This window comes from Archocentrus centrarchus, chromosome 2 (assembly GCF_007364275.1).
Source record: "Archocentrus centrarchus isolate MPI-CPG fArcCen1 chromosome 2, fArcCen1, whole genome shotgun sequence".
Lineage (NCBI taxonomy): Eukaryota > Metazoa > Chordata > Actinopteri > Cichliformes > Cichlidae > Archocentrus > Archocentrus centrarchus.
In genome coordinates this window covers 21,324,377-21,350,277 of record NC_044347.1, presented here as the reverse complement: position 1 = coordinate 21,350,277, position 25,901 = coordinate 21,324,377, and the positions used below count along the sequence as shown (strand labels likewise).

At 45.4% G+C, this 25,901-nt stretch overlaps 1 protein-coding gene across 1 annotated transcript in view; it reads left to right on the top strand.

Moving 5' to 3' along the window:
• Positions 1–25,901, top strand: part of pard3ba (par-3 family cell polarity regulator beta a) — a 173,841-nt gene that overhangs the window by 51,234 nt on the left and 96,706 nt on the right. The window contains exons 5-12 of the mRNA XM_030749983.1: positions 4,441–4,520; positions 8,425–8,511; positions 8,626–8,751; positions 10,909–11,381; positions 14,109–14,248; positions 14,844–14,972; positions 22,917–23,102; positions 25,687–25,848. Coding sequence (XP_030605843.1) covers positions 4,441–4,520; positions 8,425–8,511; positions 8,626–8,751; positions 10,909–11,381; positions 14,109–14,248; positions 14,844–14,972; positions 22,917–23,102; positions 25,687–25,848 — 1,383 coding nt within the window. The remainder of the gene's footprint in view (positions 1–4,440; positions 4,521–8,424; positions 8,512–8,625; positions 8,752–10,908; positions 11,382–14,108; positions 14,249–14,843; positions 14,973–22,916; positions 23,103–25,686; positions 25,849–25,901) is intronic.

Genomic DNA, 25,901 nt, shown 5'->3' with positions numbered 1-25,901 from the left:
GTGTTTGGCAGAGTGCGGCACAATCACAGAGGAGACAACCTGTTAGTCGTGCTTAGGCGGCTTTTCAGACGGGTTTCGCAAATGATTTGAGCGCTCATCCTGGGAGCACAAAGCCTGCCACATTTTTTAATCACTCTGAGAGGAAAATAGATTGCATAATGATTTCTAAAGAAAACTGCGCTGCTTTAAAAAAAAAAAAAAAAAAAAGCTGCACTTGAAGCGTTTGAAACATTTTAAAGTTTTGATTTTCATCAGCTTTTGAAATATATTCATGTGGGATACCCAGTCGGTAGCAGCTGGAGAGAAGGTGCTGAAAGGAACGGAAGTGTTAGCACAAAGAGTAAGCACGAGTTGAAGGGTGGAAAATATCACTTGAAGCATAAGTGATAAAAGGAGCTGTCGGTTTGCGAGCTAAGACAGAAGCTGAAGTGTCAATTGACGTGTAAGCCCAGAGGGGAGGTTTAGATGTTATCAAGACCAGAGCTAATACAATACTTGAGTTTTAGTGCTCATTATCTTAGCTCGTGGAATAGGGCTGTAGTTTGATATAAATAGTGAAAGAAGCTGAATTTGAACTTTAATCCGTCAGAAGTAAACAGCCAACGTGTCTGCTGAGTGTGAATTAGAGCTATTAATATAATGAGTCGTGGTGATCGTACTAAAGTCATCAGTAGGAATGTAAGAGTGTGTTTTATTTAAATATGAGGTGCAATGAAAATATTTTGCAACTCAAAAACCTGATTTTAAAAGGAGCTCTTCACAGTTGTCTCCTTGTCCCGTCTTCAAAGTGATGGACTCACTCTATCGGTTTGCGCTGGCAATTACATGCAATCTGTTTACTGCGATTAACCGGAATAAACTGGCTGCTGTGTATGTTATGAAGTGCCACTCATGTTAGCTTAGTCTGTAAAAATGCTCGACTTAGTTTACAATCTGTTGCCAAGTGACTGATGATGATGTTGGTGGACGGTCGGTGATGAGTTTTACCCAAAAGACACTTGGAGAAAATATCAGCGATCCACGTGAAAATTTGCATGTCATAAAGTTAAATGTAAGAGTGAAAATAAAGCCAGTCATCCAGCACAATATTTTATTCAATATTTTACACCTACTCCATCACTAAAGTCAGTCGGTCTTGTAAAGTTTTTAACAACCATGACTCAGTCCTGACTGTGGCAACCTTTAAAACCCCAATGTAAAACATGAATGATTGGTGATGTAAAGTAGGCTGTTCCTTTGGCCATACACTGTGCTCATCTGGGGTCGCCTTTCCACCGACAGGGCTCCGGTGCCAGTATTTGAACCGTTCAGTGGTTTTTCCACCGCGAACGCGAAACGCTCGACCAAAAAACGGGTTCAACTCGGCCCCCGCAAGCTAGCTGGTCTCGAACCAAGAACACGTGACGAAAGTGGCTGAAGGGCGTGACTCCGCCATCCCAACATACAGTTTTCTACCAGAAAAGCGAAGCGATTTTCACGGCTGTGACTTAGGTTGGGTCTTAAGGCTGAACTTGCTGCTTTGTATCAGTTCATATCGCAGATAAAAAGGACGCAAAAGTGCGTACTTGTCGTCTTGCTCTTAATCGCTGTCTGTGTTTACCTCTCTGCTGCGCACAGATGCTGCAGTAGTTTGGTTTGGACCGTGAAATGTGTTCGCAGCACAAGAAAGGGGAGCGTGTCCTCCCACGTTTGCGCGCTTCGGCTTCCGTGTCCAGACGAGGACCCGCCCACACTCATACGTAAAGGAGCAGTTCAGAGAAACGCGGGCACGTTCTTAAGCGCCGGTTCATTGAAACCAGCACTGGCATGAACACCGGCACCTTGGCGGTGGAAAAGTAGCACGGATACACTCAGGAGGGGGCCTACCTTCTCCAGCTGTCCTCGGACGTGATAGAGGCCTGGCTGCCTGAAATCTTGTCCTCTCTCCCATCTGGGCTCCCTCTAGGCCCGGGCTGGGGGCGTGCCGCCCTCCCAGCCCCCCCACAAGTTCTGCCCCTGCCCAGGGGTTGATTGTGCAACACCCTCAAACTCTAGGTGACCAGTTGGTTGTTGCAACTACTTGCAATTGGTCTCTGACAGCAAAAAAAAAAAAAAGCAGAGCAATCACTGGGCAACCACTGATTTGTTCTTGTTGTTGGGAGGTTGCTGTCTTATTTTTATTTTTGCTCTAGTAAGCCATTAGTGTGGCCAAGAAACGTTTTAATCTGCCAAGAGCAATTTTGCACGCACACACCTCAGTTCAGGGAGTTTCTGCCCAACATCAGGTCCCTCAATAACTTGGAGGAGAAGTCAGTGCTGGCTGGCTGAGCCTCAGTAACTACTGGGGCGGCTCAGGAGGTAGAGCGGGTTGTCTACCAATGAGAAGGTTGGTAGTTTGAACCCCAGGTAGTCCAGTTTTCATGTCAAAGTGTCCTTGGGCAAGATACTGAATTCAGAGTACCCCTGATGCATCCATCAGTGTGTGTGTGCTTGGGTATAGAAAAAGCACTTGGATAAATGTGTGTGTGTGTGTGATTGGGTGAATGAGGCTTGTAGTAAAAAGCACTTTGAGTGCTCAAAGTGGAAAAGTGCTCTATAAGTACCAGTCCATTTACCATTTAACTAATTCACAGTGCATATACCTAAAAGGATGTCAAGCACAGACCTTAGCATGCGCCTCTCCTGATCTGATAAACCATCTTTGAATTTGGAAAAGTCCTGTTTGTTCTCCGAGACATGTTGGGGGACCCAGCTCTCATCTCATTAGAAGTGTAAGTTACAGACTGTGCATGCACATGGTTAGAAGGGCACTATCAGGGAGCGACCTTAAAATAGCAACTGCACTGGAATCAGTCCAGAGATGCACAAGGAGATGACCTTAAAGGGGAGATGCGCCAGTAGTAAATCAAGTATGGGTTTCTGTTTCGTAAGTACACTAAACATATTAATAATATACCAACTATTGCACCTCTAAAGGATTTACTATTGCAAATGCAAACACTGCAGCCTTTGCACACTCCTTTGAGAGACTGGAATGACACTAATGTTTCTGTTAAGTGTGTTGAGACATAAACGGTGAGAGCTGATTGGCTGAGCACAGCAGGGATTCTGAAGAGGAGAGCTGCTGTTTTTGCATCTACTTAAACCTGAGTGCTCTTAATCAGAGATTAGATTCACACTGGTGTGATCCCTTAATGTTAAAGCATTAAAGATGTGCAGGTTCGCGAATGTGTGTATGTATCCTTGCATCACGTATCTTATGTAATATATGCTTTTTTAGAAGAGATGCAGGCAGAGAAGAGGGGTTTATGTTACTGTACCTGAAGATTTCTGTGCTGTAGTTCCCTTTCATGCTACAGTTCCTTTAAGACGGGATGTACAGCAAGTGCGTCTGTTTGTGTTACACGTGTTCACCTGTGCTCCTGCTAGCCTTGTGGTCCCAAATGCTCAGTCCCTCACTCCGTGTTGAGGATGTACCAAAGAGGGAGAAGCTTGTGTTGCGTGTGCTGTACATAATGGCGTTGTGGGAAGATGCACAGCAACAATGGAGCCTGCAGCTCATCTTTCTGCCCCCGCACACATGTGCTCCATTATGGGGGGGTAATCTCGCACTGCCCAGATAAGTGGGTCACTATTTGTGCAGGCAGCATATGTGTTTGTATTCATAAACACATCAAATTTATTTTTTTTTCCCCCATGTTTGCAGCTCTGCAGAGATGGTATGTGTAGGTAATATCTGCAGGAAATGTGTGTGTGTGTGTGTGTGTGTGTGTGTGTGTGTGTGTGTGTGTGTGTGTGTGTGTGTGTGTGTGTGTGTGAGAGATGTAAAGCATATATTTATTCTGCACTGTGACAGAGGGTCCACGGGGGACTTGGGTGTGGTGGGGGTTGCTAAGTAGTGGGCTGGTGGGCGGGAGCTTTGTAGCCATTAGTACTGGTGACACAATGAAAGTGACAAGGCAGAAGGACCTAATTGCTCCCTTCTTGTCTTTACCGATTTGGGGCGATTTCTCTGTCCCACCCCTCGAGTGTGTTTGAGCGTCTCGCAACAGTTTTGACGCTGTCGCTTTCTTTCCTTCTTCCCACATTTGTCTCTCCCTCTTCCTTTTTATTCGTTTGCCCCAGGGTTGATTTTTTTTTTTCTTCAGATTTTAAAATAGAGCCTGGCCTGACATAGGGCAGGGATGGAGGGAGGGAGAAGTAGATGGATAGAAATGTACATAGAGTGAAGGAGGAACAGCAGCGTGTGGTAAGAGCTCAGCATTCGGCGGTCATTCTCTCTTCACTGTCAGTAAAGGTGATTGATGGTGGCGTGAGATTGTTTTACTAATTGGTGGCGGGCCTCCTCGTGGTCGCTGACCGGCTGCTGTTTAGTGTGTGTGCAGGTCAGAAACTGTTATTTTGTCATTTCAGCAATCAGCGATTTATCGGTTCTGTTTTCAATGTTTATGTCTAATACAGGAAATCAACAATGTACTGAAAGGAGCTCTGGACCGACTTGCTGAAGACCCCCCTGCCAAGATGAGCAAGGTGAACTTCAGGTAAGTGTGTGTTTCGGTGTATGTCTTAATGATAGCAGGCAAATCATCCTATAGCCTGGCGTGGCACAGGGATCGAGACTAGGATTACGACTCCTGTCTTTGTTTGGCAGCCCGGCACTCTGACAGGATTAAACAGTCTCGTGGGTGTGTGTGTCTGTGTGTGTCCCATTATGTGGTTGTGGGTGGGACAGTTTCCCATCTGTTTAGGCTACAACAGAGGTGAATTTGAACTTGGATCATATTATGAAGTCCCACGTGATGCATAGACTATGCTGACATAGGCACTGATAGTAATTAAATTGCAGAGGAATATGAAAAGCCAAGATTAAAACCTCATAAAAGTGAGTCATTTCTTTCTGATTTCAGATCTAAAAATAGCCCCAAGCTCAATTTACAGCAGTGTTGCACAGCTGTGCTTGGTGTCTAGATGAAGCAAGGCTGGGGACATTAATATTACACCTAGGGCTATTAATGTTTTGAATTAATACTTAATGGCTTGATTTTGCATTTGGTTAATCAAACCGTCAGTTTTTAGCATGATGTCTGAAGAAGGCTCACGCGTGAAGCACACTGGCTCATCTCGTGGGCAGTAAACATCGCAGGACGAATTCAGTCAAGGTTTGGTTGTAACTTCTTCTTGTGTGCCGCGTGCTCAGGTGATCCCAGCAATCTGCATATCAAGTTTATTCTTTCAATTCCAATAAAAAAATAAAATAAATCAGTATAGCTGTTCTCTCAGGTGCTGCAATAAGGCGTAGGATTGATGCATTCATTAAAAAAGAGGATTTATGAGGTGGTTTGGAGTTATGTGTTAGCAGTAAGATAGCTGACAGGGTTAAGTAGGTTAGAATCAGTGCTGTCACAGTTAGGTTAGTTAAGTTAGACTAGGTGACATATAATGATCTGGCAATCTAAGGTCTTGATAAAGGCCTGAACAGGCGTCTCGCTGTGGCAGCATCCACCTTTTGTTTTTGGACTCATCACTTGCAGACGTCTGGCTCGATGGGAGTCACATCATCATTTTTTTCATCTTTCTCTGAGGCTGTCAGTCAGAGTAACCATGGCAACAGCTATCCCCCCCCTCCTTTCACCTGTCTCGTCCAGGAAGCCCGTGATGGGAGTACTGATCATTGTGTGACATTCCTCCGCAGCAGACCGATTTCCCCCGATTAGAAAATTGTTCTTTTCAGAATCGCGGACGCTCCGAGGAGGACTCGGCTGGAATGACAGATGGTGATTCTTCAGCGTTTTACAGTACAGTGGTGTCTTGACAGCCCCGTGATACAATGGAGGCACGGCTCTCACTGATAGTTTGCCATGGTAACAGATGGTTGGCAGTTGAAGACACCACGGTGAGCGAGCGAGGGCACACTTTCAGGAGTCCCGGCTGCGAGTGTGTTAGACACTCGGCCTCCGTCGATGTAGAGGAAGTCAACCAAGAGTGGGAGCTCCATCTGTCTCACTCCTCGTTGCTCTTTTCATCCATCCCACTGTGTCCCCCCCTCAACTCCCCCCCCCCCCCCCCCCCCCCCCAGTGGAATGACTGTGTTTGTTTGTGTTTGTGTCAGTGGGATGCTAAAATGGGTGAGCGGAGCTATTCTGCATATTAGCGTGCAGCGCTAACAAGCTACTGTTGCCTCTGATGAGCTTGTTTGTGGCACCGTTTGTTTTTTATATGAATGTAAATGGGATGAAGCTGGGTGTGTGTGTGTGTGTGTGTATTTGTTTGTTAGCCCCCCAACACTCCTTGAATACATTTAGATCATGCAGGACTGGCTTTGTACCTGTGTGTGTATAATGCTAAACAATCCTGGCCTGATTGTGTGCCATCTCTGAAAGTAAATTCACACGCTCTGTGTGTGTTTGTGTAATTCACGGTTTGTGCGCATCTGTAATTTAGATGTAACTGTGTTCTCTAATAGATGTAAATGTGATGCATGTGTGTATCTGAATTTTCAATTTGGAGGAATGTGACTGATGGTGTTTGCGCAGGAGCGAGCGATGTAGCAATAAGAATGCAAATTGAATGTGTGTGTGTACAGTACGCGTGTGTGACCCTGGCAGAGGTTAACGAGAGCAGGGTGACAGTGACGGAGGAGTGCGTTATAATGATCCCAGCTAGTCCTTAGGCTTGTGTACGTGTGGGAAGCACATAAACCTTGAACTTCTGTGCTTTTGTTCTCAGACTTTTTTTTTTTGGTTTCTTTTCAAGGCTCAAAAAAAAAAACCCTCTTGAACTTTTCTGCTATGTGGGAAACTAGAGAAATGCAGTTTCTACCATTCAGTTTAAAGGATGGAGGGCAGAAGTGAGCAGCTATGCAGAAATGATACAAGAATTCTTCAAACTCCAGATCTCCTTGAGTTTATCACCTTCTCTTTCTCTAAACATTATTCTGGGTTCCTGTTTCATCTCACACCTGTTTCCGTACTCTTACAACTCGGACACGGGAACGCCATGTTGTTCCAAGCTGTGTTCTGGAGTCAACCTGGAATAATATCGCTTGAAATAATGAATACAATGTAATATATTAGGCTTTCACTTCATTATTCAGATGTCTGATGTCACCATTTTCCAGATACCCATAACTTTTAATTATTACATTGAACTAAGAGAGTTTGTTTCCAGACTGACTCATAGTTTACAGTTTGGAGCTAAACACATTAATAGCAATTAAGGTGTCATTGACATGTCTAAGGACACTTGAGTATGCAGTTAGGAGGAGATGGAGCTCAGCCCACTTAGAAGAGTCACCATTAGAAGAAAGAGTAGAAATAATTATTCAAAACTTTCCATTAATTAAATATCTGTGTTTAACTGCTTTTTATTATAAAAATATTTCATGAAACCTTTCTTAATTGCAGCTGTTACTATGGTAGAGCACCAGAAGAACGCACACCAAGGGAGGCCGCTGACTTCTGTCGGGCTTTGATTGAAAGTACGAACAGCAGAGAGTTAGTTTGCAGTGGTGATGGACAGGGCGACAGATGAGGTCAGGCAGGAGTCTTCTGGACTGTTGTGTTTACAGACAACATAGTGATGTGTAGCGAGAGTAGGGAGCAGGTGGAAGAGAGGCTGGAGAGGTGGAGGTACGTGCTGGAGAGACGCAAGAGGAAATGCGCGTGTGAACGAGAGGGAGACGGATGGAAAGGTGGAGAAGCGAGGAGCTGAGGTAGGGAAGGTAGAGGAGTTTAAAAACCTCAGTGCACAAGAGAGGCGAAGAAGAGTGTGCAGGCAGGGTGGAGTGGGTGGAGACGGCACTCCTTTTAAGGACATGTCACCTGGCGCACTTGGGCAAATCTATTATCTGTTGGTCGAGGAAAGTAAAACAAATATTAAGTCATGAAAAAAACACATTCATTGAAGACTGACATGATCCATACCTGCAGACAGAGATGGAGTTCTCCTCTGATCTTCTTGTACCATGCAGCCCCCCCCCCCCCCCCCCCCCCCCAACCAGTATCAAAAGCAGCCCTCTTGTTGCTTATCTTTAGTGGTATTGTCCTTGTTTATCTGCAGCTAAAAGCCACAGTTCAGGGCTCTGCAGAGATTATTAGAGAACCTCATTCTGTTTCATCTCTATCTGCTCCTCTATCTGTCTCTTTCTTTTATCTGCAGCTCTCTTCTTTTGTCCACCGGCTAGATTGGGTAGTTGAGAAGCAGGTAGATAAGGGGGTGAAGTAGCCACCTGCTTCCCAGTCGCACACACCCACACACACACATACCCACGAGCTCACACATAATTCTGATGTTTGGCAGGACTACCTGTGAGCTAATTTGTATCCCTATCTGTGTAGCCTGGAGGAAAATGCAAATGGAAAGGCTGAAATTGTGTGTGTGTGGTTGTTTTACTGTATCTGCATTTTCAGGAGTTTCTGCTTCCTGATTTCTGTATTTTGTTGACAGTAGTCTGACGAGGACAGTTGCGTTCCCTGGCGACCGTGGACCCCTGGGTATACATGTGGTTCCCTACTGCTCCTCTCTCAATGGACGGTAAGCACGCACAAACGCTCTCTTCTCCACATCCACTCATAATCAACCAGACCTGTAGTCGTATGCGTTGACCCCCGTGATTTCATATTGACTCTATACTGTATGTGTTGCAAGACCTCTCGGCCTCCACATTAGAGGCATTGAGGAAAACAGCCGATCCAAGAAGGAGAATCTCTTCAGGGAGGATGAGTGCATCGTCCAAATCAATGAGACGCCACTCCAGGACAAGACCTTTGCACAGTAAGTAGGCCAGGGTGTGTGCTTGATTGCAGTTTTTCAACACAGAAACCAATATCAAAGCAAGGAATTGGTAATATCTGATCTGAAACGAGTGCGGTGGAATAAGTTTAGTTTGTAGTTTTGGTGTGGAGCCTGTGTTTCATGCATGAAGCAGTCAGTTATTAACAAAAACTGTAAAAATCTGTTGGTGCAGATTAATATCATAGCAGCTTTATAGCATAACTCAACAACTTTCACTGTTTTGTCCGTCCCTGAACAAACACAAAAAAGAGCCGCAGAGCCGTAATGGCACTGCAAAGAGCCATAATGGCCGCAGCCAACAAACTCCTTGATCCCGATGAGACTGAATATTTGCGAGATGTGCCACAACAGGCTCAAGCCACAATCCATCTGCCCCAGAGGTCCCCTGTCCATCCCCCCCAGTGTGTCAGAGCTGTTCTGGTGGGTGTTTAATGTTATGGCTGAACATTTAACAGACATGGGAAATAGAGGCAAGGCTGAGGTGGTTTGGATATGTGCAGAGGAGGGATAGGGAATATAGTGGGCAAAAGATGCTGAATATGGAGCTGCCAGGCAGGAGGAAAAGAGGAAGACCATGGAGAAGATTCATGGATGTAGGGGAGGCGGACATGCAGAGAGTTTGTGTGACAGAAGGAGGAAGAAAGAAGAGGAATCATGTAACAGAAATGGGGGGACTTAAATGAACTCAAACATTCTGGTTTTGAGGATTAAAGGGAAACGCCGTGTAGAAAGATGCAGTAGCATCACAGCATTGTGGAGACTGCAGTTCAGAGGTAGCTGTCACACACAGGTGAGCATCGTCACACAGGGGTTAATATTTGAAATAGTAGTTTAAAAAAAAAATCCACGGAGGGACGACTTTTTGAAGACTGTTAAAGAAAACTTGTCTGTGATTCTACATATTTCTGTGCTTTTAACCAGACTGACGGCTCCTAAGAAGCTGGTTGCCACCAGGTGGAAATACCATTACTTGCTCAGACGGTTGCTCCCTTTTGTTGATGTTGCTTATCTTTAGCTCTCCTCTGAGAGTATCCACAGGGCTAAAGAAGATATAATTAAACTGTGGACCCAAACAGGGGAGGGTCTTAAAAGCTTACTGAACTGAGCGACCCTCTTCTCGTTTCTTTCCCCTCATCCATCTCTCTCTTTCCTTCTCCATCCTCCTCCTTCAGGACCCGGTTCCTGTGAGTCTTTGTGTTTTTTTGCTTATGCTCTTTGGTTTTACTGATTGTACGATTATTTTTGTTTACATGGCAATAAAAAATTGATCACAAAAAGAAGTCCTCCAGGTGATTGTATTTGGCAGAAGATTGTAACCTGGATGTTGTTTTTTTTTTCCTAACTTTGCATCGTTCTTCGGAAAAGATGAAAATGATTTGTAAACATCATCCAAATTGGATCCGAGATGGATCAGCTTATCGTGACATAACATGAGAAATGTGGTGTTTATATCTGTGTGTGTGTGTCTGTGTGTGTCAGGGATGGGATGAGGAACTAAAGCCCTAAAAGCAAAAAAAAAAAAAAATTGTTGTGTGTGTGTGAATACTCCCACTCATCCTGTCACCACTAACACTGTAGAAATACCCCACCTGTCACTCAGCATGCTTCCTTTATTAACCAGACAAATCCTTCACATTCCCTGCCCTGTCCTATCTCCCACCACATCTGCTCTTTTTTTTTTTGTTTCTATATTATTCAGTTCTATTTTTCTCCCCTATTTTCAGCGCGCACACTTCAAACTCCCGTCCCTGTCCTTTCTCTGTGTTCCCTGTCCTGTGTATCTCTCTGAATGGGTCCGTTTAAATGCATCTCACTGTGTTCTCTGTTTTGTGTGAATGTGCTGCTGATAGTGGTCTATTAAAGCTGCAATAGGATCCTGCTGCAAGGTCTCACCATCTGATAGGGACCACAGTGTCCCAAGCCAGCTGGAGGAGTCACTGTTGTTAATCCAAACTATAATACAGCCCCTTTAGTGAAGCACAAGCCTCATTCAACCTCCTTCTGTGTTCAGCTTCACTTTTGAGTTCTCTTTTGGTGCTTTACAGGTTTGTAATGTTCCATAAAGCAGAGAGGGAGATTAAAGTCATCGTCTTTGTCTTTTGCTTTTCCTAAATTAGCCTTTTTCTCTCTCCGTAGGTCACAGGAAGTGTTCCGCCAAGCTATGGGCTCTTCTTCAGTGCGTGTCGAGATCCTTCCTGCGGCCAACAAGTCACGCTACGAGAAAAGCTTCATAGGCCAGCTTTTCACCAGCGACAGCAAAGACTCTTCCACTAAAGCCAGTCCGGTGGTGGTACGCGCTAAAGCCGACCCCCAACCAGAACCCAAACCAGAACCCAAAATGAACGCCAGGACAGATATGAGGCGACCAGATGCTCACTCAAAACCCCCAGAGCCAACTGTGCCAAACACACAACCAGTGGAGCTCCAGCCTGCGCACGGCTCTTTAGAGAGAGCGTCTCCCACTTCCATAGCTAAGGGCGGGAGCTCCTCCCCGATGCCATGGACCCGCAGCGAAAGCCCGCTGGCCAGTAAGAGTCCCGCTGCGCCCAGCCTGGCTAACCTTACCAACAGGAAAGGCGGCAAGAAGTTAAAAATTGACTTGAAGAAAGGTAAATATGCAGCAGAGTCTTTAATTCCCTCATGATCATCATGAAGAATATCAGATATTACAGAAATGGGAAATGGAGCACACAATAACAGCAAGTGACCAGTCATGGTTAGCATTTTAGAAAGCATGTGTAATAAGCTAAGGATATTATGCTTCTTCCAATCTGTGGTATATAAGTAACATGAGCACGTGTATTGTTGGCACGTGTTATTTACGCATATATGACGGCTATACTTGTTGGACCTGACTGCAGATTATAAATGACTTTATAAATAAGACTGGATTTAATTGACAAAGAGCCAGCTTTTGTAGTTTTGGCCCCGTACACCACCACAGTTGGTTTTAAGCCAAACAATCAATATGTGTTTGAAGTGCAGACAAGTCGAGAGCACCCTGGAGGAGGTAGGCGTATCATTGTGGGCGTCTACAATTAAGAGACGCCTTCATGAGTGGGAATAAAGAGGTTTTACAACAGGGTGCAAACTGCTGATTGCACTCAGGAACAAGAAGATCGGATTAGCCTTTGCCAGAAAACATCCAAAAGAAAATGGGGAACTATGTATAAAAATGGCTGTAAAATTTGTGGGAAAACTCTCAGCACTTCAGTCACATCTTGATTTTCTGATTTTTAAAATCCACTGCGGCGGTGTGCAGAGACAACACTACAAAAATGATGTCTTTGTCCAAAGAATTGTGGCCCGAACTGTAAATGATGTATTTCTCAGCAAAGTTTGGCCAACAGGGCAGCTGCAGCGATGAAGCAATCCTTCTGCCGTGGCTTTGGCCAAATCCTGCTCCTCTGAGCGCTGAGCTGTTACACTTCACGTCGCTTGAAGTTCTCTTATCTCAAACGGCCTTTCCACAGCTCTGTTAGCAACCTAATGAGTCCATCAAAGTTGAGCGGTAACACCTCGTGAAAGTGTTAGACCTCTGCAAAAGACTTGTATTGAGCTTAATAAAAATGTGGGATTCTGTGTTTCTGTTCAGGATTTCTCAGGCTCTGCTACATTAATACGATTATTTGTGAGTCCTCCATTATTTTATTTTTTTTACCGGTGCAGTACAAAAATATTGGAATTTTGTCGTTTGAGCCTGCTTTTAAGGACGCTTGAGTGCTTACGCTTTTTTTTTTCTTTTTTTTTTAAGCTTTTATCTTCCAGTTTTGTTAAAGTCGAAGCTTTTGAGCAGCTCACTTAGCCCCTGGATGTTGTTCTTCTTACTGGTGCCACAACTGATTGATTTTTATCACATTCAGCCTCCCAATAAAAATTGCAGTGCACTGTGGTTAGGTTTAGTACCCACATATTGAAAGAAATATTTCACTATGAAGATATTTTTCATTTTTCCTCTCCCCTGATAGCCATACTAAGAGCCTGCTTGTTACACTGTTAGGCTTGAACCCAGACCGGCTCAGTCTGGCATCCCAGCCACCTCATCTCTTATCCCCTCAGTGCTGGAGTGTTGATGTGCTGAGAGCATGGGAATGGGTTCTTATGACTGTGAATAGGGTGTGCTCTAGCAACCTGCAGTGTTATGGGGCAGTGAAAAGATAGCTGTAATTGGGCTACATACGCGCGCACACACAGACACGCGCACACAGGCTCACTACAGGTATCCAGAATAAAGGCGAGACACCCAGATGAAAGGATAGAAGAAATTGGGCCTCACACACTCCATCTCCAGCTCAAAGCCCCATTCACTGCTGTTTAATTGTTATTTTTTTTTCATCACGCTCTTCTTCCCCCTTTCCCTTCACCCTCTTTTTGTTTGACTTTTCTTTTTCTTTTTTCCCCTGTCTCCCCAGTCTATCCCTTTCACCTGATGCAAGATCAGAGCAGAGGATATTATGGGGTTTCTAACACCCTCTCCCTCGGCAACAGGCTCCTTCTCGCCGTGATTGACAGGCGGTGAGGTTTAGGTGCGCTAATGTAGGGCAGGCAGAGGCTTAGCTCGGAGACCAGATAGCATCGCTCACCGCTTTTAGTATGCCACGGCGGCTTTGCTCTCCCCACACACACACATACACACACACACACACACAGCGAGAGACAGAGTGTGGCACATTTCACTCATGGCTTGGGGCTTGTGAGGCCGTGAAAAAGGGAGAGGGTGGAGGCTCTGGGGGGATGATGGTTCATGCATGTGTGTGTGGGCTCAGAAAAAAACACACACACACTTGTAAATGAATACACACAAGGTAAATGTAGGCTCACAAGCACAAGGAAAATCTTTGTGGAAATCACATCGCATCCCCAGGGAGAGAAGCTAGAGAAGGGAATAATATCTCTCTGGTTCTTCTCTCTTCTTCACTCTTTTTTTTTTTTTCTTCCTCCACCTTCTTTCCATCTTCTCCCTCTACCTCCCTTCATCAGCCACCGTTCGGCCTGCTCACACGTGAAATTAAAGACAGAGTCTTTCTAATCCGGCTAGGAGAGAAGCCTGCTCCTGGGGGCTCAGAGGCTGAGCCAGGCAACTAACCCCCATAGGAAAACAGGCACTTAAACAGTAGTTAATGTGGAGAAGATGCAGACTGCAGACGGAGTTCAGGAGAGCAAGAGAGAGAGGAAAACTTGGAGAAGGAGGAAAAAAAAAGAGGGAACGGGAAGATGAGGGCAAAATTCAATTAAAATGAAATTAAAAAGTCATAAAATTTGTAATTAAGTCTCATTTTCAGGGGCATAGACATCCCCCAGTGCACAGCATGACGCATGTTGCTTTGTTCCTACAGGCTCTGAGGGTCTGGGTTTCACCGTGGTAACCAGGGACTCATCTGTCCAAGGGCCAGGGCCTATCTTGGTGAAGAGCATCTTGCAGCGCGGCGCAGCGGTGAAGGACGGACGCCTACAGCCAGGGGACCGCATCCTTGAGGTACCACACACACGCATCTTCCCGAAGAAGCCAAGACACCATCGTTGTTAGCAGGGCACACATGCACTCACTAATTAAACAGTATAACTGGACTTTCCCTCGGATCTAAATGATCAAATATAGTTAAACTCGGGAGAGTTTATGGAGCTCAAGAGAGACTGCTTATCTCTGGATCAGACAGTGATTTGAATTCATTTGCAAATGATGCCTAACCGCCAGGTTTCGAGAGATCTTATTGGTTTTATTGGCAGCGATAGATCACATCTTTGTGTGCGCGCTTTTTTAAAAAAAAATCATGCAGCTAATTTTTATGATTTCTAGCAAATGATTTTTGTGGACCCCATGGCTGTGTGTCGCAGATGCCATTTTCAGAACCCCTAAGCTAGACAAATATAACCAAGCTATCACAGAGAAACACAACAACATATGTTTTATTTTCATTTTGGAGAACCAGCCCACACACAGAAGCATCTCCATCTGATCCTCTGTTACTTTCATTCGATACGTGTTAGTGGACCACTGCCAGTGGATAATACACTACGCTTTAATCTACTCCTGTTTGTGTGTTTGCTCCCCCCCGTGTGTTTGTGTGTAGGTAAACGGAGTAGACATGACAGGCCGTAGCCAGGAGGAGCTGGTGGCCATGCTGCGCAGCACCAAACAGGGAGAGAGCGTGTCTATGGTGGTGGCTCGGCAGGAGGACATCTTCCTGGCTAGGGAGCTGGTAAGAGCGTGTGAATACGTGAAAATGCAGCAACCGTATGCACACACACCGTCACACAATGTCCCTTCACTCTTCTTTACTGATCACTTTCTGCTACATCCCTGCTTCTCTGTATACACAAACATTCCCTTTACATTTAAATTGTGCTATTTCCCATTTTTACCTTTCAAAGGAGCAGACTTCTTTATGTTGAGTTTCTTTTGCACCTCATACAAACCCACCCGAAGCACGAGCTGCGGCCTTCCTGTACCTCTCTGGTTTGTTGACACAGCAGTGCCAGAGGAAGTCTCTCACACACACACACACACACACACACACACAAGCCACAGTGGACCCCACAGGAAACGAGCGAGTGTGTCGGTGCTTGTCGGCACGCCCCGGGTGTTAAGTGACCGTTTGTACCCGCTGCGGCCGACGGGGTCAGAAGTCAGCGCCGGGGCTGTGAAGCTGACGCAGTGTGACCGAGCCTCACAGGGGACGTTTTATCAATAAACACACTCTTTTAAATACACGCGCGCAGAAAGCCAGCTGGCCCCTTGAAAGTCACTCGCTCTGTGTAAATGATGTTTTCGCCTGTTCTCTCCTTTCTGTCCTCTGGTTACTCCGATTATTCCCTTCCCGTTACTTCAAAGCACTGCGAGAAAGATGCGCAGCGCTTTGTAGTGACTGATGCATATTCACACCTAGGCAAACTGCGCACGCACGCACACACACACACACACACATATGCACACGAACTCCTGAACAACTAGAACTTGATATAAGACTTGCGCTCTGTCACACACACACACGTGCGTGCACACAACGAACACATCACACATCTTTAAACAGCTAAGTTGCTGTTTCCGAAAATAGTTTGCCCTCATTAATGGCCCAGCAGTCTTGGCATAACAAGTGCACTTTGAAGAGACTCTACAGTCTTCATCTAACACTTGCTTGTATTTGTGCATTAGAGAGAGACTTAAAGAGGTGGGGGTGGGGGTGTGGGGGGAATGAGAGTGAGCTTTCACTCCTGTATCTATCGAGGCTGCTGAAGTTGCTGGTGCCCCGTGAGATCTGGCCCTTATCTGCAGCACAGTCCTCCACCTCAAAGACATTTTGATGTCCCCTAAGCACACACACACACACACACACACTTAAAGATACACTCACAAACACCACACACAGCCTCTCTAGCAGTTCTGCGTCATTGAATGTAGTATACACCCCCCCCCCCCCCCCACAAGAAAGCAAAGGATTACATTAAAACACAGATGCAGAAACGACTGCAGAGAAAAAAGTTTGCAATTAAAAGTAGGCAAAATGAGCAAACACACACACACACTCACACAAGGCTGCAGGACACAGCTCCCACCTTTCTAAAAATGCTGCTTGTAGTGAATAATTGTGGAGTTTTGTACTATTAGCGCTGCAGTTGGTTGCACAAAGGATATCAAGAAGATGCAGACACATTGAATGTGCCCATCTGCCTCTTCCATCATAAAGGATGTGTTTGAGTCTCACGTCTATGCGCCTGTCTGACTAGGGGATTATTTTCTCATGCTTTAGAGTCTCAAACATCTTGTAAAAATTGTCTTTATGCATCCACGGAGCATCCATTCACGTCAGTTGTTCAGCGCAGTAGTTTTACATCCAGCAGCTGCCGAGGTTAATTAGCTGAATCACTAAAGGTTTCCCTTGACCAACATCATATCGCTGCTGCACATAATTCGTCTACATTATGAGCTCTTTGTATCCATCAAAGCCCACTTTGCGCTTGTGCAGAAACATTTTGTTCAACTGAAAATATCTGTCTCTGCATTTATCTCTGGCCACTCGGTCCAAGGATCACTTACAAAGACCACGTTTGCACACGCTTTGTCAATGCCCCGATTTTGCCTGAAACCTGGAAACAGGTTAAGTATTTAGCAGCCCCCCCCGACCCTGTTCTCTCATAGTGCTTTTATGAAAAGAACCTCTTCAGAGAAGTATCTTAATATCACTATTACGCCCAGTGTGTGGTGTGTTTTTCTCCCACTAGCCCAATTTCTTTTGAGCTTGTAAAGTTCGTGTCAGATGTCCGGTGTTTGAGCTCCAACCAAGTCTGAACAAAATTGTATTACAGGGTTTCTTTGTGGGCGATGGTGAGCTGGAGTGACCTTCAGCATTCCATTCATTTCATTCCCATTCGAATTAGAAATGTTCATGGTGCCAATTATCACAGCTGATTTCAGGCAGTTATTTGCTCTTAAGCAGTGCAAAGACCACTTGGAGGGGATGGAAGGGAATTTACTGTAAATGTAGAGCAATCTGAGCAATGAGCAACGTAAAACAGGTGGAAGCGATTGCTTCTGTTTGACTCATCATAAACACCCCCCAGCTGTAATAGCTCCTGCTTTTCCTGCCTATTAGCACTGCAACTAATTCTAACAATGCATAATCACTGGATTATACGTGTAATAGTCGTAAAATAGAGTCAAAATATAGCTGTTGTTTCCATCTGCAGTTTTTTTAGATTTGGTTTTATGGCTCCTTGAATAGAACTGAGCATCAGTGACAGATTAAGTCAGAAATGGCTTGAAAAGGAGGAGCTGGGGAGGAGGTGGGTTGCAAAACGGCTTGCACATCACAGCAGTGCATCCTGCATGAGATGCTATCAGCTGATGTGGAGATCGACTCTTCAGCTGCCAGAACTTACCTAAGACCTGTGTCTAATATATGTGGGCAGGAAAGTTGATACAGTACAGTAAAGCCTGTAGAGCAGCTGGTCAGGGTTCAGTGTTTTTTGCCAAGGGACACTCCAGTAGAGCAGGCACCTGCTGACACAGCAAGTTGAACCCAAGACATGCGACTGAAAGTCTAGTTTTTATACTCCCTACGGAGCGCTGCCGACCCCTAAGATTCTCTCCTCCGGTGCTCACATAGTTCATTTTATCTCCCTTGTACCAGTAAAGCAGGAGCTAACTGAACTGCTGCTGATTGATTAGTTTCAATGGGGGGGTACTGATGTTTCATGAGCAGCGTGTGGTTCTGTGAAAGCGCTCAGCAGTGCTGGGAGGCATGCTGGTCTCTTTTAGTCAAAAGAATAACAATAAAGCGTGTGAATTAGCCTCCTTATTAGGATACAAAAAAGACAGCGATTTTCTACCCCATCTCCTGCACTAGCGCGCACTCGCTAAGTAATTAAAAAGTGATAACTTCTAATCACAGTTTCATTCCTGTCAGCATTTCTGCATCTCCTCCGCTCGGCGCTCTCATTATTTCACGAGGCCTCGTTTTGTTTTCGGGGTGGAGATTAGAGAGTTGCTTTGTAATGTTTTTTGTTTTTTTTTTTTTTCTTTTTGCAGGTTTTGTCGAGGGCATTATATACACGTGTGTGAGTGAAAGTGTGTGTGTGTGTGTGTGTGTGTGTGGCATGCTAGGGACAGGATGGAGAGGTCACTCTGCACATGGTTGACCCACTGCTGCCAGCAAGCCCAGGCTGGCTCACAGGAAAAAGGGGTTGCAAGATAGAAAATAACTTTGCTGCGTTGCTGTCGTCTCTTTCATCACCTCGGCCTCTTTGGCTGCCGTCTTTCATTTGTACATATCCCTCTTTTCCTTTTTTTTTTTTTTTTTTTTTTTTTGTCTTTCTGTCAGTCTGCCTTCAAGCTGGAGCGCTTCACTCCACCCCAGAATTATCCCTCAATCACTCATTTTCTTTCCCTTTCTCTTCATTGTGAGGTAAAGGTGTAAAGCGGTGAAGAGGCAGACATTAAGGCGATTAATTGGCAGCTCCATCGTCGCCGTCAAGCGCGGCGAGATCGCATCTTAATTGAATGTCGCTCTCACTGCTAATCCCCCCACTTTGAAACCCCCCATTTAGAAGTCCTCAGCGACAAAAGGCTCTGTGTGTAATCGCTGTGTGTCAACCCCCCCCCCCCCCCCCCCCCCCCCCCTCCTCCGCCTCCCACCCTGGGGTAAGAAAAAGCTCCTCTTTGTCTCCTCATTTGGGTGGTGAAGAGGGTGGCCTGTCTCCTGACTAAAAGCTTGTTAAAGATCCATTGCTGAGGGCTAACTGCGAAGGGAGGGGGGGGGATCAGAGTGGAGCCAAGGGGTCCCACTCGCCCCCAAGGAAAGGGCATTAGCGGGGATATTAGCGAGTGTGTTTGCGTGTTTGGACCACTGCTGAGAATCACTTGGTTGTGTAAATAAATATAAATCAGCTGTGAGTTACAATAAATGAACACGCTCCGTGCACGCGCCTTCTTATTTTAATAACTTCCCCTTTTTTGTGTGTGTGTTTTTTTGCGACGTCTTCAGGAGCCTGCTGCGCTCTGATGCGGCCACCTTCGCCCCGTGTGTTATTGCAGCTAGATCACAGAGGTATTTAAAACCTCCCAGGTTGCCACCTGAGTCTTCTCAAGTGTCTCTCAAGCAGGAAGAAGCAGATTGTCTTTGTAATGCCTCTGGTTTTGAGTAGCAGCACTCTGAAATGCCTCGTTGATAAAAATAAGCCCTGACTGAAAATCTCAAATTATACTTGAGCAGAAAATAGATTTTGTGACTTTTGAAGGTTTTGTTTTGCTTGTTATGCATATCATGGGACTGAATATGAGCATCAGCTTAAAGATATTTAGCAATAAAGGTAACATCTCTCTTTTTAAAAAAAAAAAAAGGTTTTGTGCAGATTGAGACGCACGTGTACGCCAGAATGTTAAATGAAACTGCAGAAATGAACTTTTTTTTTTTTCTGCTTTCTCATAAATTTATATGACTTGAAGCCCCCCCCCTTAGCCCAGAAACATTTTTACTTAGTGTTACTTCAGCACAGCATGATTTATGTGCAGAGTTTAACAATAGCAAGCTGTTTGCCTATCAAAAGGAGACATGTTTCTTTTCTCACCTTAAATCTCACTTCATACGTGAAAATTGTGACACAAGTGTGACACGGAAGCTGGAATTTTCCAGTGCATGTACGCTGAGAACGGGATTTTCTGAGGTAGGAGATCCTATAGAGGGCGATGGAGTAGGTGTAGAGCCATTGAGCAGCATTGGGGACATCCATATTCCTCTGAAGAGGAGGAGCTATAAACATTTTTGACCAGAGGTCTATTAATGGTCTTGATTGCGTGACTGATTATGAACTCAGAATAATGCTGACTGGAAAACGAGGTGTGAGAGACCTGACCTGAGTGAGAAAAGCTGCGGTTTGATAGTTAAGAGCTTCATTTGTTCTTTTTAGGCTGGACCAGTGTAATTCCTTATTATTGGGGTTTGCTAATAGTTGCAGTGAGAGTGTGAACGAGGATTAGAAAGATGCCGGCTCCCTGTGAAATCCAGAATTGAGTGAGTTTAAAATCCTTTTCCTCACATATGAAGTCCTGAATGATCAGGCCCCATTATAGCTTATCATCTGGATCAGGTGACCTCATCCATACTTACTAAGCACGTCTCCTTCGCTCTCCTCTCCTTCCCTGCCTGTGGAGATGCTGCTATTGTCATCAGCTTTGTCTTCTCTCTCCCAAAGTTTGTGCTGTGTCTCGTCATCTCTCTGTGCTCTTCTCTCTATTCCCACTCCAGCTGGTTGCAACATTAAGCTGCCGAGGTTTTTCCTACCTTCTATCGCTTGGCCACCCTAGTCTTCTGCAGGTGGTTATTTTGTACTGTATGCACATTTATTCATTTCTAAAGCTGGCATAGTGGCATGTAGTTGTTTAAGTCACCAGAAAACCATTTTAGGAAGATTTGTGGGTCAGATTTAACAACATACTGATACTTTTTTTTTTTTCCTATGAATCAACACGTTGGTGTGGTGGTTAGCACCGTTGCCTCACAGCACCAAGGTCGTGGGTTTGCTTGTTCTCCCTCTGCCTGCATGAGCTCTCTGTGGGTTCTTCCTCCTCTCACCGTCCAAACACGTACATGTTAGGTAAACTGACTCTAACTTGGCTGTAGGTGTGACTGGTTCTCCGTCTCTCTGTGTGAGCCCTGCGATAGACTGGCCACCTGTCCAGGTTGTACCCCACCTCTTGTCCTGTGACAGCTGGCACAGACTCCCTGCAACCCTGAACTGGATAGTGGGAAGAAGATGGGTGGATGTCTTGTTTTTCTCTTTTAACTGCATTTTGCTTGTTCACAGGAAGATTTTTACCTGCTTAATTTTAAGAAATTAAGGCATTGCTTTAGCTTTCCACGTCCATTTATTTCTCATCCAATCAAGGACGTGTCTGTTGACGGTGATGCCTGCTCTGTTTGGTGCAGAGGTCTTGCGGTTTGTTCCAGAGCCATAACAATAATAAAGAAAAAAAATAGAAGAACTAGGTTACACATGTCTGTAAAACAGCATTTCAATGAATTATGTTCACCCCTTTGAAAATAGGTGACTGCGAGTACAGAGCTGAATTTCGCTCTGTAATTAATCTTAAAAGCATCGACCAAGCGCAGTGTATTGGATCAGTGTTTACCTCTTTACTGTGATGCAGATGACCTTCTAGGTTTCTCTCATTTACTGTTACTTAGTTGAGAGGTCTGACTCACTCTTTGGAACTGAGTATCCCTCCAGGCCTGAAGGCTTTAACAGGCTGTTGTTTTAATTAAGCACCCAGACAAAGCAGCGCAGAGTTGTGCTGACAGGAGGAGACGGGGGCCTTCAGGTCTGGAGGATCACAGCAAGTCAGGATGGTGAATTTTTGAAAAATTGTACTTGAGGACATATTTGACTCCCACATCCTTCAACGCTGTGCCGCGATGAGAGGGGAATGTGAACATGGATTCCTGATTCGTTGAAGAGTGAGGTGTGTGATGTAAGGCTCCCGCAATTCTGCAGTGGGTGCACCACGGGGTGGTGATAATGTATATGCGTATTTCTGACAAAATTCAATCTGACGTTTACTTATCTTATGAGTCAGGGCTGACTTTTAAGTGGCTATTGTCTTTACCGTTTTTTTTTTTTCTTTAACTGCATGAACCTCTCACATACTTTCTGTCTCAAGCAGAGCACGACGAGCAGAATAAAAAAAAAAGCTGTGTGAGCACAAGCATATACACACAGCCCCTCTTAACCTCCCATCCCTTTCCTCAAAGAAAAATAAAGCTCGGGAGTGAAGTGGTGTTGAAGCGCCTCCCCTCCGCAGGCTCTCTTTTTCCTGGGTGACTGAACCTGGCATTTTCTTTCCCCTGCTCTCCATTTTGCCATTCTCTAATGACAGACATTTTCCTTTTCTCTTTTGTTGCCTTCTTTCTCTCTCCCTCATCTCATTTTCGGTGCAGTGCTGCTGTTGGTCATTTTCCCTCACATCGCGTGGCAGTGGATGGGTGGGGCAGGTGGTTGTGAGACGTGTAGAAAACGACCTGCAGAAAGTGGAGGAAGATGCAAACTGATTGCAGGTGGAGAAGGGAGAGATGTATAGTAAGATTGAGAGATTAGGATGAAATGTAATGAGGGAGGGGGGGGAGAAGTGCATATACCTCAGGGATGGGTTATTACTTTTAAATGCTCCTCTGTGCCACCACCCTCTCCCCTCCTCCTCTCCCTTCCTTCCCCTTCCTCCCCCACAGTGCTCCAGGAGGAGGTATGAAAAGGTTATTATGTTTCCTTTAGAAATGGCTTGCTTTCCGTCTCTGCCTTTCATCTCCAAATGGAATAACCTCTCTACAGTAGCTTTCTTATTTTTCCTCACTACACCTTCATCTCTCTTTCCAGTACACAACACACACTCTTGTCATCTTCTTTTCTCTTACAGTCTTTTCTTCCCCACAGCTGCCTTCAATCTCTTTAATCCATCTCTCTTCTCCTCCTCTCTCACTCCTTTTTTTTTTTTCTGGCATTTGGTGTTGAGTATAATCGGTGTACTGTAGGCGCATGCCTTATCAGTCAGTTCAGTTGGGTACGGTGCTCCTACCTCACTCATCAGCTATCATGCATGAACAGATTATAGTGTTTTACATCACATTTGAGCCTCTTGTCTTTATTCTGCTTTTCAGAAAAGCGAGGGCACGGGTGTTCGGGTGATGGAGGACGGCAGGGAGCAGCTGATGTACGAGATCCCCCTAAATGAAACGGGCTCGGCCGGCCTGGGGGTCAGCCTAAAGGGCAACAAGTCCAGAGAGACCGGAGAGGACCTAGGAATCTTCATCAAGTCGATCATCCACGGAGGGGCCGCCTATAAGGTATAAAATAAAGGCCACATCCGTTGTCTCCATTGGGAGCTATGAGGCCATTCAGCATCCATTTTTGTAGACCTTTAACTCCCACAGTTTTATTTCATCCATCCAAGAAGAGCAGAAAAGTGCCATACCGTATACCGAAGTATACCGAAGTATACCGAAGTATACCGAAGAGTCGGACGTCTGTCTGACGGCTCATGCTTGGCTGAAGTTGGGTCATGCAGCAGCAAATTTACAGGAGGCTGAAAAATAAAAGAATGAAGGTGTTGTAGTGGCCTAGTCAAAGTCCAGACATCACCCTTATTAAAATGCTGTGGTGGGACTTTAAGAGAACTGTGCATAAATGAATCACTATAAACCTCATACAGAAAACAATGTTTTCAAGTTATTGCAGCTAAAGGTGGGTCTACAAGCTACTGAATCATGGGGTTTGCTTAGGTTTACAGGACTCTATGCAGACCTGTGGAAACTTTATTTTCACTTCACTATAACTCCGTGAAGAAGACCTGTTTGTTGAAATCTCATGAAATGACATTGAAATGTCATGGAGATTTTTCTTATTTACCCCTCATTTTGTCCTTGCTCTTCTTGTTTCATTTAGTTGTAATAGGTCACACTATTTCCCGTTTTCTGATGTCTGTCTTTCTCTCTCGTTTCCTGGCACCTCCTCCCTCTCGTTTCCTGTCATTCTCTGATGCCATCAACCACCCCCACCCCACTCCCCTCCCCGTACTCCCCTCCACTCGGCTTCCCTTAACCTTTGACACCCATTGACCCCAAGTAACCTTGTCACATAAGCACTGCAGCAGTCTTATCTATATCACTCAGCGCTCACTTCAAGTTGTGAGTGCATCAGGAAAAAAACATCCTATTTCAGCACTTTGGAGATTCCTCTGCTTGGCCTCAATATGAGGCCGCCTGCAAATGTCAGAACTGCCGGTGCCCCTCATTGCTGCTCCCAGATCTGTTCTGTACGACAAGGAGGCACAAAGACAAGTGTGGTGCTGTAGATAAATGGCTGTTCTGGGATCAGGACGGGCAGACAGTGGCTCCCAAAAGTGCCTTCAGAAGTGGGTTTTCAGGCATCTGCCGATGCGGATAGCACTCCGACAGAATGCCTTAGTGAGATCTCTGGCTGCCTGCGGACTGGTCTCAGGGACAAAATGGCACGTATGAGGGAGGAGAGACAGAGAGCAGTGAGGGATGGAGGGAAGAAGCCTAATGAAAGAAGACAGCGGGTGAACGAGTGCGAGAAGAGAGGGAAGAGATGAGCTGTATCAAACAAGAGAGCGATGCAAAGAGGCGGAATAAGAGGACGAAAAAGTAGATTGAAAAGTGTAGACACTCAGCAGGAACGCAGCACATAAGGGTAGATACTGTACGTGGGTGTGTGAGTTTGTGTCTCCTCCTCGGTGTTGATTCATGCTAATGAAAAGCAGCTAAGGGGCCTGATGAGACTTTGCAGTGGCAGGGCCGGTGCGGAGGAGGGAACCCGGGTGTCCCCTGAGTCTGACTGACACACACACCATCACACAGCAGGCAAGAAAGGGAGGAGATGAGGAAGAGACATGGCGAGATCTAACCTATTTCCATTAAATAGTTTTGGGGGCTGTCAGGCCGGGGGCCTCAATTATATGAAAGAAAAAAAAAAAAGTGTTCTTTGACTTTACCCCTAATCCTGCCACACGATCATTTCAAAGAGTATGCTGAGAAAACAAATTAAAATTACATGTAGTGTGCTGCAGCTGCTTACATGGAGAATGAAGAAATTAATAGGGAGTATCACAGACGTCTGCCATATTTGGCATAAGCATCAATTTTTGATGACATCCTTGAATTTGATGCTGGCCCAGAAATCCGTGTGTGTGTTTGTGTGTGTGTGTGTTTGTGTGTTTGGTGTCATCCCAATATGCTTTTGAGGTCAGCTCATATGGTGCCTTGTTAATGTGGTGGGGGTCAAAGAGCAGCACTGACCACAGCGGGGTGGTCATACTTTCTCACACACACACACTCCAAGAGTTGTTAGCTGCTCCCACGGTGTCTCTATCTGTGTCATAGTTTTTCCATTTTTGCCTTTTACATCGCTCTGCTCATTTGATCCTCTCTCTCTCTCTCTCTCTCTCTCTCTCTCTCTCTCTCTCCCTCGCTCGCTCCCTCCCTCGCTCCCTCCCTCGCTCTCCCTCCAGGGCACTATTCTGTGTTGCCTCTCTACAAGAGGCTGCTATTTAAAACACTTAGAAGTGATTTAGTGCCCACGGAGGCTATTCCATTAGCTGCTCTATGTATTTATCATGGCTCTCCCGCTCTCAGTAGATTGCTAACTGTACAATTTTCTTGCCTACCCGCCTTCTTCCATTTTCTCCTTTCCCTCTCTCTCTCACAGCCCCCCTTTTTTTTTAACTTTTTAAACTTTATCAATACCCAGTCTTGTGTGTCTTACTCTTTTCACGCTCTGCTCACTTTGATCTTATTTAATTATTTTAACGTTTTGAGCAAAAATGCTCCCACCTTGCATAAAAATGAATGACATAAAGCACATGTTTATGGATCAGCTGAGCGGAGGTTTTGTCTTTAAACCTCCCAACAGGACGGCCGTTTGTGTATAAACGATCAGATGATAGCGGTCAACGGCGAGTCGCTGCTCGGGCGCTCCAACCACGCCGCCATGGAGACCCTGAGACGGTCCATGTCGTCAGAGGGAAATGCCAGAGGCACCATCCAGGTGGTCGTTCTCCGAGCTCCCAGACAGGTACAGTGCAAGTGTGGCATCGCAGTGTGGCATCGTGGGATTTTGAGAGCTGT